Raw genomic sequence first — 13029 nt, forward strand, 5'->3', positions numbered from 1 at the left:
AGATTGGGTTAGTAGATGCAGAACAGTTATGGAAGCAAGGTCATTTGGTAGTGGAAGGCCAAGGAAAACATGGTAGGAAGTGTAAAGATAAGAGAAAGAGGGATAAAAAAAGACTTGGTCAGAAATGAACGTCTGAAAGTTAATTTTTAAAAGCCATGCAACGCATGCCAGCATGTAAAATACATATGATGATGATTTAGCACTTCCAGACAAAATCAAAAAAGGAAATTTGATAAATTTTACTAAGCAGCCAACAAATGGTCTTGTATACGATGCCATCAATTTTTTTTGTTTACACTACAACTGCTAGTGTTAGTCTCCCTTTATTTAAAAATTATATATTTTTAAAAATTTAATCCTAGTTATGACTTTAAGGGCAAATTTAAGCAAAAACCATGGTGTTAATTGTAAATATCAGTCAGTTTCATCAAATTTTATTTATTCATTTATATTTAATGTTTGTTTAAGATTTTAACATTCTCTAGTGATTTAAAAATGTGAAACATAATTTTTGAGTTAGCAGTTTATTGGTGGATTTTTATTAACTAACAGGACCTGTTAACCGGTGTTGCCTGTTGGTAGCATCCCCCCCACGACATAAAAAATGAAAGTACGGTTGGTGCTGTTATTGTAGTTCAACCACCAACCTTCTCATGTTAAAAACGGCTTTCGGAATAGATACCCCATTTTGTGGTTGTGGGTGGCAAGAAATTAGCTCGAAATGTAAGGTATGTAATAATAAAAAAGCAATATATTTAGCTTTGTGAGCTATTTGGGTAAAAAAAATTAATAACAAAACATTCAATAATAGTTATAATAGATTAAAGTATGCACAAATAGTTTTAAACTTCAATGGTATTTTGACATATTTGTATGTAAAAATAAAAATACATATGAATGAAATAAGGTCAAAGCCCTCTCTGTCTGTCTCTCTTCTCCTCCTCCTCCTCCTCCTCCTCCTCTCTCTCTCTCTATCTCTATTGGCAGGATTGTCCTTTAATTGTAAGAATACTCTCTAACCCTATATCATGCAAAATGGAATAAAGTGGGTCACACCGCTATCACACTGAATGTAAACAGAATGTTTTAACAAGCAAACAAATGAATACTATAAGTTAAGAAAATAATTTATTCACAAATAAACAGAAAACAGAACTTTTCAATTAAATCAGTGCCTTTTTGTTTTCATTTCCGCAAGAACCATTGTTTCATTTTGTGTGGTCGCCTTCTGAGTCTTGTAACTCGTTACCAGATTCGAGCAAAGCACAAACATGATGTAACATGTACATTTAACTAAAAATTGTGACGATAGCAAACCCAAGTAAAAAAAAACAAAAAAAAGATGAAGAATCCCAAACTTTTATTCAATGTTTCCTTAAAGAAAAAAATTCCGGAAAAAACTAAAACGTAATGGTTTAAGAAAATTTCAAGATGTTTTTTTTTTAATGATTAAAAATGCCATTTGAAGGATTCAAGAAAAATTAAGGAAGGGGAATGAAATTAGGGTGTAAAAGAAATGATATCCTGAAACCAGTAGCGATAAAATTTGGTTTATTTTTTACTAGCATTTCAGCCTGGGCGTTTGGAGGTGTATGTTGAGCAAAAATAAAAGCAGTAAATGTTTTTGGGCTCAAATCAAGTTATTAAATTAGATCCATGTCCAAGGAACCTATATCTAAAATTTCAAGTGTTTAGACCCAAAATTGGCGGAGGAGTTTGGTAGAGTTCTTGAAGGTCAAATCATTGAACTTTGACCCCTTAACAGCCAAATTTCTGGCCAAAAACGGATTACAAAGATTTTCCCAAATCTCAGTACCCTGTATATCAAATTTTGAGTCTGTAGACTTAAAATTGACAGAGTTATTGCGTAAGGAAATGTACACACACACGTACACACACGTTCACTTTTACAGATATATAGATTTATGGAAAAGTATTTTATCCAGGATTTAAAAATGTTCCGCTTTTTTTTGTTTACTTGCGAAAAGTTCTGTTTTATGTTTCTTTGTGAAAAGTTTTACTTTTAAAATAAAAGAAATTATTTTATTTCAAACTCTTAATTTATATTATTCATTTGTTTACCTAGGAAAACGTTCTGTATGTGAGTTAGATTTAGGCCTTCAAAATAACGGTCTCTATCTTTCTCTCTCTCTATCTATGTGTAACTCTCTCTGTGGATATGTGCATACATGTGTGTGTGTGTCTGTTTAACTAAGTACTGGTGTGCCAAAGAAGTGAAAAAAGCAATGGCTCTGTTTCACGTTGTAAGGATTGCATGATGAGTAGTGTGCAAACATTTTTTTTGTAAAAGTATTGTGTGTTTATTTATTTATGAGTAGTCGTAATCGGTAATTAGTGATTTGTTTATTCTCAGCCAATGAGATTTGCCAGATGTCTGTAAGGGAGAAATTATTATTTTTCTAACGGAAAAAGGAAAGGTAATGGTATGTGTATGAGTTCGTGATCCAGTTATGAAGGCAGACTGGGCAGTATATGTGTAGTGTGAATAATATATCTCGGTATTGAGTGGGGTTGGTGGAAGTACTTTTTAAATAGAGGGAAAAATATGAACTACTTCCTCTGTAAGTCCTGACGATAGTGTTGATGGCGCTCCTAGGATGGATTATAGCATTTTATTATAACGGCGATCTACAGTTACATGGTGGATAATAGTTTAGACATATTCAATTTGTATGTGACATCTGTTATTGCAAACCTACGTTAATTTGGTACAAAGGGGAATTTCTGCAATCAAATTATAGGATATTAAAATGCAGTTGGATAATCTGTTAATTTGGAAAGTCTCTATACTCTAGGATGCTGGAAAGTTGATGTTGCACCTGTATTTGTTTTGCATGTTTTCTGCTCCACGGTTTTGAAAAAAAAAAAATCAGACTCAATTTAGATGGTATATTGAGTTACTGTCCATTGAGTGGCTATGGCAGCATGTCACACCTTGAGGGAAAACCCAGAAATGACTGTCCGAACTTTCATGGTTTCATTGGTCTCAACACCTGATTCTTCAATTCACCTGATTGTAACTCCTATTATGTGTGAAACTAACTTGAAAAAGTCACTAGCTGTCCTACTTGTAATACTAATGATCAAACTGATGTTCAAATGTTCCTTAAAGGACACTGTTATTAGGAATATTTGTATAATTCAAACAATTTTTGAACTTTTTATAATTTAAGTGATTGAATAACGTAAAATTAAAAAAAAATAACTGGGAATGTTACCTTAAACTTATTAAATTGTGAAATGGTTTAAATGTCCCTTTATCCAAGCTAATTCTATATTACTGACTGGCAACAATATTAAATAAATTTCAAATATCTCATGTGACTCATTCAACCAATAAACTTCAGAATCAAGCTCTCTCTTTCTCTCTCAGCTTCTTTAACCTTCTACATTTAACTGGAAAAATGTATTTCTTTAACTTAATATTTAATGCATGAACTATTAACATTGTTAATATGAAATTCTGAAAAATATTATTTTTAATATATAACCTGAAAATTTGCAAGATAACCTGGAATTGTGTTAGTGTTTAGGAGGCTGCCACCTACTTGCTTCGGTAGTCTAATGTGGTTGTGTTTAATTTTCAACTTGTTAGGGAAATTGAAATTGTTTTACTTTAATTCATGCATTTAGTATAGCCTTCATTTATCGTTGCCTTGGTGTACTATTAAAATTAAGCCTATATAACTTTTCCTTTTTTTTTTTTTTTTTTTTTTTAAAGGTTTTCCAGCACAAGACTATATGTCTGGAACTCCAAGAAAAACTTATTTGTGCCTTAAACAAAATCAAGAACGATTTTTACAATTTCTTATTAGCATTTATCCAGTATTGGAAGGTAAAAAATATGAACTCTATCGTGTAGATAGACAACGCAATCTCATACGTATTGATAACCGCACTCCTCGAGCTATCAAAGATACAAAATATCAAGGTACTGTTATCATCATACCTTTTACTGTAAGTATACAAAGTTTTGTAATTCTTTTGATTGCTTGTAAATCTATATCTTTTCTTTGTAAAATGTTACCTTTTTCATTAGAAGATAAAATAGTTTTTATTTTTATCTAAATCTTCAATCTGTATATCATTTATGCTTATAGATTGATAATTACAAGTTCTTGATCTTTAGACTGCAAAAAATATATAGTTGGCGCTATCTCGTAGTAGCAGAAATCTTTGTTGAATTAGTCGCAGTAGAATGGATTCTTTTCTTTGTAAAAATTGTTCTCATTGATCTTATGGCATGTATGTTGATGTGTAACAACAGCAGACCTAGTTGTATCTCGTTACTAAAATGAAAATATATTTGTTCCTCTGTATTTTAATCTTTTTGGGGTAGTTTTATCACACAAAATTAATAGACAACCTTTCATTTACCTATCATCATCATATTCATTTTAAGGTTTGTTTTACATTCTCACATGTTAAATGACTTAGAAATTACTTCCAAACTAACTTATTTCTGGCCAGGTTTTCATTTATCCCTCTTCCCCTCAAGTCCATTCTTACTACTTCTCATGTTTGACTTCCTCCTGTGAACTGACCCTACTACCCTACTACCTCTACTAACCCAAGAACTTTCAGCCATTCTTTCAACATGACTATACTATCAAAATCTTCTTTTCTGCACACTTTTCTATATTGTCTAAATTTAATCTTGCTCTGAGGTCATGAAAATTAAGCTTGTGTGTAAGTCTCACGTTACACATCCATTATATATTTCATATTATTTTTCTCTATTCAATTAGTATTATGCCTACTCGTTCAATTCATCCCCACTGATCTATGAATATGTCTTTTCCCATGCAGTTCAACACTTAAGAGACAAGCCTATTTGTCATGTTCTCTATCTCCTACATTACTTTCTGTCCTGTTAGTTTAGTTTTTAGTGGAAATTTCCTATTTCTATATAACTAACATAACCCACATATCCTATTACTACAAGATGGCATTTGAAAAAAATTGAATTCAATAACTTTTAACAACTTTTATGTCGACTATGTCATTTTAGAAAATCTGTTAAAATTGATGTGGTTATGCTTGCTTTTTTCTTTTTTGAAAAAGAAAAACAAATTTTTCATTATATATTAAAAAAATACAAACAAAGAATTCAGGTTGATAACAATTAAATCCAAATATTACTTGAAATGATAAATGCTATGCAAGAACATAGTTGCAAATAATGTAACTAATAAATATACTTAAATAAGTAGTGAAACTTGTACTAACAGGTTTATTTTTGTGCCTTTTAAGTATAACTTTGTGTAAATGAGTTGGATCACCAAACAATCTCTATTTTTCAGCTGCAGATGGAAAACAATATGGTAAAATAAAAATGTAAAAATAAATACAATCTGCAATAATCATCAGACAAAAAATTAATATGGTGGGTTAATTAACCGTTTTGCAAAATCAGACAATCAATAAAATTTAGCTAGTTTTAGAGCTAAAAGAAAATTTCAATAGTTTCTAGTTTCCTTAGATAAGTATGATATTTGGTCCATTCAGTGTTAAACAATTGAATTTGATATGCCACTTTTATCTAAACTTATTTAATTATAATATTCAAAATTAAGCTTGTTTCCTCATGGAATAAATAGGCTAACTCCTTGTATGAGTTATTCAAAAATATTTTATTGTAGATGAAAAATGGTTCTTTGTTTGCTAATCCAAAATCGATCAAATCCTGTTTCACTTTCGTTGTGGAAACCACATCTTTGTTGATAAACATCAATGTACGTTGATGTTGCCTGCCAAATATTGTTTTTCCTCGACAGTGTAGCTTCAACAATAGCTCACATGATGGAGGATGCTACATTAAGCCCAAGACCCATACATGTCAGGCAGTACCTCTTTCTTTCAAACAGCACAAGCTGGTACGGTCATTAGGATTTATGCACATGCACTTAGGCTCTTTGAAGGTCAAATAACAACATATTGGAGCCTTTCCTCCTCTATTCTCTTAGCTTTTTGTGCGTAGATATTGGCATGTGCTGTGTTGGTCTCGACGTGTTCATTTAGCTCCTGAAAGTCCGACACCGGACGCACCTTGAACTTTTTCTTTTGAAAAATGGCCATTAATGAAATCAGACCCTTCATGGGACCAAGCTGTTCCTCAGAATAGGGAAGTAACCATCCATTGTTCAACCACGTCTCCAGTTCATGACGATACTCATGTCAAATTCGGTCAGACATCAGATACTCAGGTACCCTGTTGGTGAGTCCATTAGGTGGCTGATTGCTTGACCACTTCCACGACGCCATCCAAGTCTTTGTCTGCTCATTGAACTCGGCATTGAAGTCAGATTCTTCTATTCTTATTGCGGCACAGGCATAAGACTCCGTCCTAGCAAAAGTTATACGGTTATACGAACTCCTCCCAACATTTTGATCATGTCCATTCCAATTAACATATCAAAGCCCAACAGCGGTATGTCCATGACCAGAACCTCAACTTTCATGAGGTCTGCATCTTCTATTGCCAATGTGATAGTCCTGACACCCTTTGCTACAGAGGACTTCACCATCGACTGTTAGAATTTCCAATGCTAGCTGATCCAAGGGTCACACTGATCCAGTTACAAGGGATCGAGAGCATCCAGAATTCACTAGTACTCTGCGTTCTTCTCAACAACTTCTATCATGGGGAGCACCCCTTTTAATTTGAATGAGGAGAGAGTGGCGCTAATATCTTGCCCCTTATTTCCCGGACAATCTCTTGCTATGTGCCCTGTTTTGTTGCAAGAATAAGAGCGCAAGGTTGATCTCTCTCTCTGGTTGCTACCATTGCCGCACTGCATGCAGTTCCTGTGATAATCATCAAAGAAGTAAACGCCCACATGTTTGTGCCTTGTGTGGCTGTACATAAAAATGACAGCAATAATGAACTTAGGTTCAGGTGGGATCTGAAAGAGAGACGCCATGAAGATTGAGATTTTATACCAAACCAGAGTCACCTGTTTACAGGTCATGTGATGGGGGAATGGATAAGAATGGTGTGAGAAGTAGAAGAGGAGAGGAGGAATGTAATGAAGTCAACAGGCATTTTGTTTAGCCACTACCAGGAAGCAACTGTTGCAAAAATGAATTTTATTTTTTTGGGGAAAGAAAAAAATCGGCTACTGAAGTTATTCCAAGTTAATTCAACAGTTTCTGACCAGGTGGTTCAGACCCCCGCATCTAGAGCAGTTAACATAGCCACTTCTGTTATCCCTGCCAGGTATTGGTGCATATGAGACTCGTCTAGGTTGCACTGCAGTTGCAAGATCCTCGTTCTTGTTGTCCACCAACATGAGGCACCCTCTTTCAAATAGTTCTTTTAATGATAGGGTATCCATCGTAGTTGACGACCACAGAAGTTCCCTGACGTGGCATGGTAGTCCATTAATGAAGGAAGTTTTCATCCAGCATTCTGGTGGCATTTCGCCTACCAGCTGGTACAGCCATTACAAATCTGTCAGGAACTCGTCTACAGTCTCTCCCAGGCGGTTTGTGAACTGCTCAAAGGCTGTAAATGAGTCTGTTCTGTAGGGCACGTTTGATTTCCTCAATATCATTTTGTTGTTCTTCCGGAAGCTGCCGATATATTTCCCGAGTCGCACCTTTCAATCGTTTATTTTATGTAAAGCTAGTTTGGTGAACCATGTGTAGTTACACTATGTTAGGCAAGACCAACAATTTTATGAGGATCTGGCACCCAAGTAGTGTTGTAATATCTGAGTTTGTCAGTAAATCAGCAAGCGATTTGACAAGACATTCAAAGGTGCATAGCTTGGATTGTTTATCAAAACACATATGAAAATGTGCCCAACATGTGAATATTGCAAGGCCTTGAATCTTAAAACAAAATAAGAAAATTATAACGAGTAAAAATCCTTTCATAAGCGCCACCAAATACTGGCAAGTTACCCTGCTACATCTATGAATGATTATACAAGTGAAGCTGGATTAAAGAGCTAAATGTGTGCATATGGACACAAAACATGAACTTGAAATATAGCAAACTTCTGTCAAGAAGTAACAATCATCATGAAATATATATATGGTATATTTTTTAAAGAAATTTTGTATTCCTACACATCAACAAATAAGAGACTAATAGAGAAAAGATATAAACATATATTTTTCATATTGATTTTTTTATATATACACATACATATATATATTTATATATATATTTTATATATATTTATTTATAACTACATAAGAATAAAAAAGATTTTGAATTAAAATGGTCAGTAGTAGATAAAGCTAGAAAGTATGAATCAAGTAAATCAAAATCTGTGTTTATTTGAAGCATACCACATAGTGAATTCTAAAGAGGAAATTTTACACAAAAGTTAGATATTATACAAAGCTGTCTTCAAAGAAATAAATTCCTGTTATCACGCCTAAAACCTGATTAAAATAAATTTAAAAAAGAAAATTTACTGAAGATGTTGAGGGTAAAATGTAAGTGTGGAAAGAGAATGCTTAAATTTAATACTAAGATTTTAAAATGGTGCAATAAATAAATTATTAGATCATCAACTTAACATATAGAAACAAAAATGATTATAACCTGAATAAGAGAAATAAAAGTAATTTTAATTTTAATAATAGTTATGGATACCCGAGTAATTTCAATAACAGAAAGATTAGGATAGATTAAAATAAATTTAATCAAAATATAAAATTGAAGAAAACTAAGTGAGAAATTTAACTGAGATTGTCATAAAGAAGATAATATTAGAATTATAAGTTTAAAATTAAACAAAGGTGAAATATACTAAAATCAAAATATTAAAATATTAATCCAGGGAATTTCGATAAATTGGTAAAAACTGACTAAATAGTTATCTCCCTTTGAGCGTAAGGATTTTACGGATGATAAAAGAAAGAAAAATAATAAATTAAAATAAAATACTTGGATAATGATAACAATTGATAAGATAAATTTTAAATTTAAATTATTGGCATAACCAAGATAGAATGAAAATAAATTTTAATTAATAATTTTTCAATTAACCTTCTTAAGAAATAAAATGTTAAGCATTAATTAATCAGGAGATCGTAGAATATAAACAAAGTTTGTATGAAACTTTCGGAGATTGTGAAAGAAATAATCGAGCATATAAGTAGAAACTAGAATTTGAAGGTGTGGATTAGTATTTGGAAATAAATCAAATAAATAAATTGGGGAAGAAAAATAATTATTAAAATAAAAAGAACTTACAAAAGATTAAATTAATATTAAAATAGGTAATTGGTTGAAATATCATTTAAAAAGAAAAAATACTAAAATAGGACGATTACTAAATATGAAGGTTACTGAAAAATAAAAAACAAAATGAAAATATAAGGATTGTGTGTAGGTAGGTCCAACTGCTTTTTCTCTAAAAATAGATTATGAATGTATTCATATATGTATAAATAGTGTATTTGGCTGTCTGAAGAGTAGCTATTTTGGAATATTTTTAAATCATATAAAATTTAAAATTGTCCAAACAGCTATGAAACGATTGTAACACATAATAAAATACACAATAAATACGCATAAAATACACATATTATACTTTGTTATCTTGATTTTTGTGAAAATATATATATATATATATATATATATATATATATATATATATATATATATATGAATAGATGTTTAAATTTGTTTATAGTTTTACTCATATATTTTTAGCGATCCTATGATGGAGAATCAACTGAACCAAATAGAATTGATGCTAATTCTGAAATTCAATTTAGTCAAGTAAGCATAAAACAAATTTGTAATTTTTACGAATAAAAAACAACTATTTTATTACAGGTTATCTTTTTATTGTGATGTCCTTATTTTTATTTATAATTTGGTACTTGTAATAAAATGAACATATTGATGATCTTAATTATGTATTGGATAAATATTATACTCTGAAAATTCTTTTAAGAAGTGGTTTTCAAGTTATTGTATATGTATTAAGTATAGATTTATATTGGAAAAAACTACAAATTTAATACATTTTTCCAGATTTTTCCAATATAATTTATGTTTATATTGAAGCGGTTCAAATTATGTAAGTATTGAGAAAACAAATATCAATGCAGAACTGATCTAAACGCTTCTAGTTCACTTTTTTAATATTTGACAATTAGGAATTTTCAGATTACAAATATTTGCAGACCAAGTAAAGAATAGAGAACCTGTAGCAGAAGACAAAGACCAGCGCACATTTCATGTTACACCAGTGATATTGGCATTGGTTGTTTGTAAACACATCAAATAAGACATGGTTGAATGTTCGTTTTTTTTTGTTTTTTTTAAAATATATTTACAAAACTTTTTAAGATTTAAAAGAAAAGATATATATATTTACAAAACATTTTTTTAATATTAAATATTTACAAAACCTTTAAGGATTAAAAAAAACTTTTTTCTATTCACACAAAACTTTTTAATGTAAGTAACAAAATGAACGGGTTTAAACAAAATATATTTAAATAAATGGGTGTCTTTCTGAGTGCGTTTTTTTAATTTATTTACAGAACCTTTTAATAAAACTAATAATTATAATATAAATAAATAAAAAGAATAAGCTATATTAATTACAAAACATCAAAAACCGACATTATAACTGAGAATTTTAGATGCTGATCTCTCCTGCCTATTTTCTAGTCTTGATTTTAATTTAAAGAAAATATTTTGCTTCTTTTGTTCTCGTTGAATATTTTTCTTTCAAGAAAATGTTGCTTAATGCTTTAAAAAGTATGAGAATCGTTCTTTTCTTTCTGATAACCAACTCTTTCTTACTTTGCAGAGTTCCATTTTTATCAATGGAAATTCTGAATCAAATATGTTTGACATGAATTCAGATTCAAGGTGCAGTCAGGTAAGCTCAATGTTTCTTAAGATTACAAAAGTTTTGCTTCTTTATTTAATATTTGTAAATGAAAACAAAAACCGGCAGAGTTACCTGATGTTTCTGACCGAGTGGAGAAATGTATTCTAATAAAATCTCTGGATTGAATCAAAATGTATTTTGAATTTCTTTGCTATCATCTATCATATGCTGATAAATTGATAGTTATATATATATATATATATATATATATATATATATATATATATATATATATAAACAAAATAAAAACAGTAAAATATTTTGACAATATTTAGTGGTTCTACTACCCTATCAATTTGTCTCTATTTTTTACTAATGACTTTAAAATATCAATAAATCAAAATCAAAAAATAATTGGCAAAATAAAGAAACCCACAATCATGTTATCAAATTGTTCATTCTGTTGACTAAATTTTCTTCTTTCACATTGGTTACCAATTTATCTTTTTTAATTTGAATTAAGCAGAAAATATTTCACATCAATAAATTCTTTAAATTAAATGAAGTTTTTTAAACAAAAAAGTGTATTGATTTTATTTATTTTTTTTGTTTTAGAAAACTCTGTATGAACCGTTTTGATTCTCTACTTTCCTTTGTCCTGTTTTTTTTTAAATTTTATTTCTGCTATTTTTACTCTGTATCATTAGATGCAACTCGATTTCTGCTCAAGCTTTTAAGAGAAATTTTAAAAGGATGATTGTCAGGACTCATGTGTTTTCAACTAGCCTTTCACCACTGTATTAATTACTTATATTTTCTCTACTGTTCTCCCCCAAGTCAAGACTCTACCTAAATTGATCATGTCTCTGATGATGCAGCACTCCATTTAGATATTAATACCCAAGTACATGTTTGGTTATTTTAATGTCCACCATAAAAATTGGCTTGGTTTCTCAAGTTCTACAGTTGCAACTGGATGCTATACTTATAGTTTCTCTATAGCTCATTCCCTTACACAGCCATTCATGTTCTCAACCCACCGTCCACATAGTGATTACCAGCAAGCTTCACTTCAGACCTATTCCTTAACACAGTATCCGAGGATTGTGTGACTAATGTCCATAGTTCACTTGGAAATGTAGACCATCTAGAGGTATCAGTAAACATCACCCTTAAATCCCAACCCCAAGGTGAGGAGCTGTTGCTCAAACGACAAGATACTAAAAAATAGTTGACTGGGAAGCTATCAGAGAACACATCAAAGATGCCCCATTGATCAATATCTTTTCTTTTCCTGCTGAACTGTGCAAGGAAACAACCAAATAGTACTAAGCAGGCATTGAAGCACATGTTTCTACATAGAAGTATTATAGCAAACCCCACTCTCTTAATCTCCCAAATGGTTCACTTCAAATTTTCCAGCTGCCATGCGTTTGGCTGGTTCATACGTCATAAATCAAGTACAAATAGGCAAAAATTTATAGATACTAGAAATCATTGTAAGAATGAAATAGCCACAGAAAGAAAGCATGTTGAAATAACACATAGAATCACAGAAGATAAGAACTCTTGACTTCTGGAAAATTTATAATAGTGCACTAAATAAAGGACAATCAGTAATTCCTCTGCTATGCAACAACCAAAATGTTGCATGCATAGAAACTGAGAAGATAGAACTGCTTGCCTGGTGATTTGCCTCTAACTCCACCTTAGACCCAACAAGTAATACCCTCCCAAATTTCTCTATGTGGACTGAAGCCACACTTGATAATCTGAAAATCATCCTTCTCATATCTGCGATATCCTACAAAACTTAGACACCTCCAAGATATGTGAGCCTGATCTCATCTCTGCTATTCTAATTAAGAAATGCTCAACTGAGCTAGCCTTTGTACTTTTCGAAGTCTACAATAAATGCTTTGCTGAATCTTGCTTCTCACATAGTTGGAAGATGGCCTCTGTGATACAAGTATACAATAATTCTGATGAAAGGACTTAACCATTCAATTATTACCCTATCAGTCTACTCCTTTTTGTTAAAATCCTTGAGACATTAATCAATCAAGCACTAGTCTACCACCTCGCAAAAGCTAATCTTCTCTCTGACTGACAGTATAGATTTAGTCAGTGTCGTTCTATTGTAGTTATTTTAACAATCATCTCTGAATGTATATACCATGCACTGGCTAAGGTA

At 31.3% G+C, this 13029-nt stretch overlaps 1 protein-coding gene across 5 annotated transcripts in view; it reads left to right on the plus strand.

The window, feature by feature from the left end:
• Positions 1-13029, plus strand: part of LOC145287995 (uncharacterized) — a 77828-nt gene that overhangs the window by 44167 nt on the left and 20632 nt on the right. For all 5 annotated transcript variants that reach the window (XM_080135991.1, XM_080135993.1, XM_080135994.1 and 2 more), the window contains 3 exons: positions 3743-3978; positions 9698-9766; positions 10812-10883. In XM_080135991.1, the coding sequence (XP_079992117.1) occupies positions 3743-3978; positions 9698-9766; positions 10812-10883 (377 nt within the window). The remainder of the gene's footprint in view (positions 1-3742; positions 3979-9697; positions 9767-10811; positions 10884-13029) is intronic.

Source organism: Euprymna scolopes, chromosome 11 (genome assembly GCF_053919585.1).
Source record: "Euprymna scolopes isolate OS-2025 chromosome 11, ASM5391958v1, whole genome shotgun sequence".
NCBI lineage: Eukaryota > Metazoa > Mollusca > Cephalopoda > Sepiida > Sepiolidae > Euprymna > Euprymna scolopes.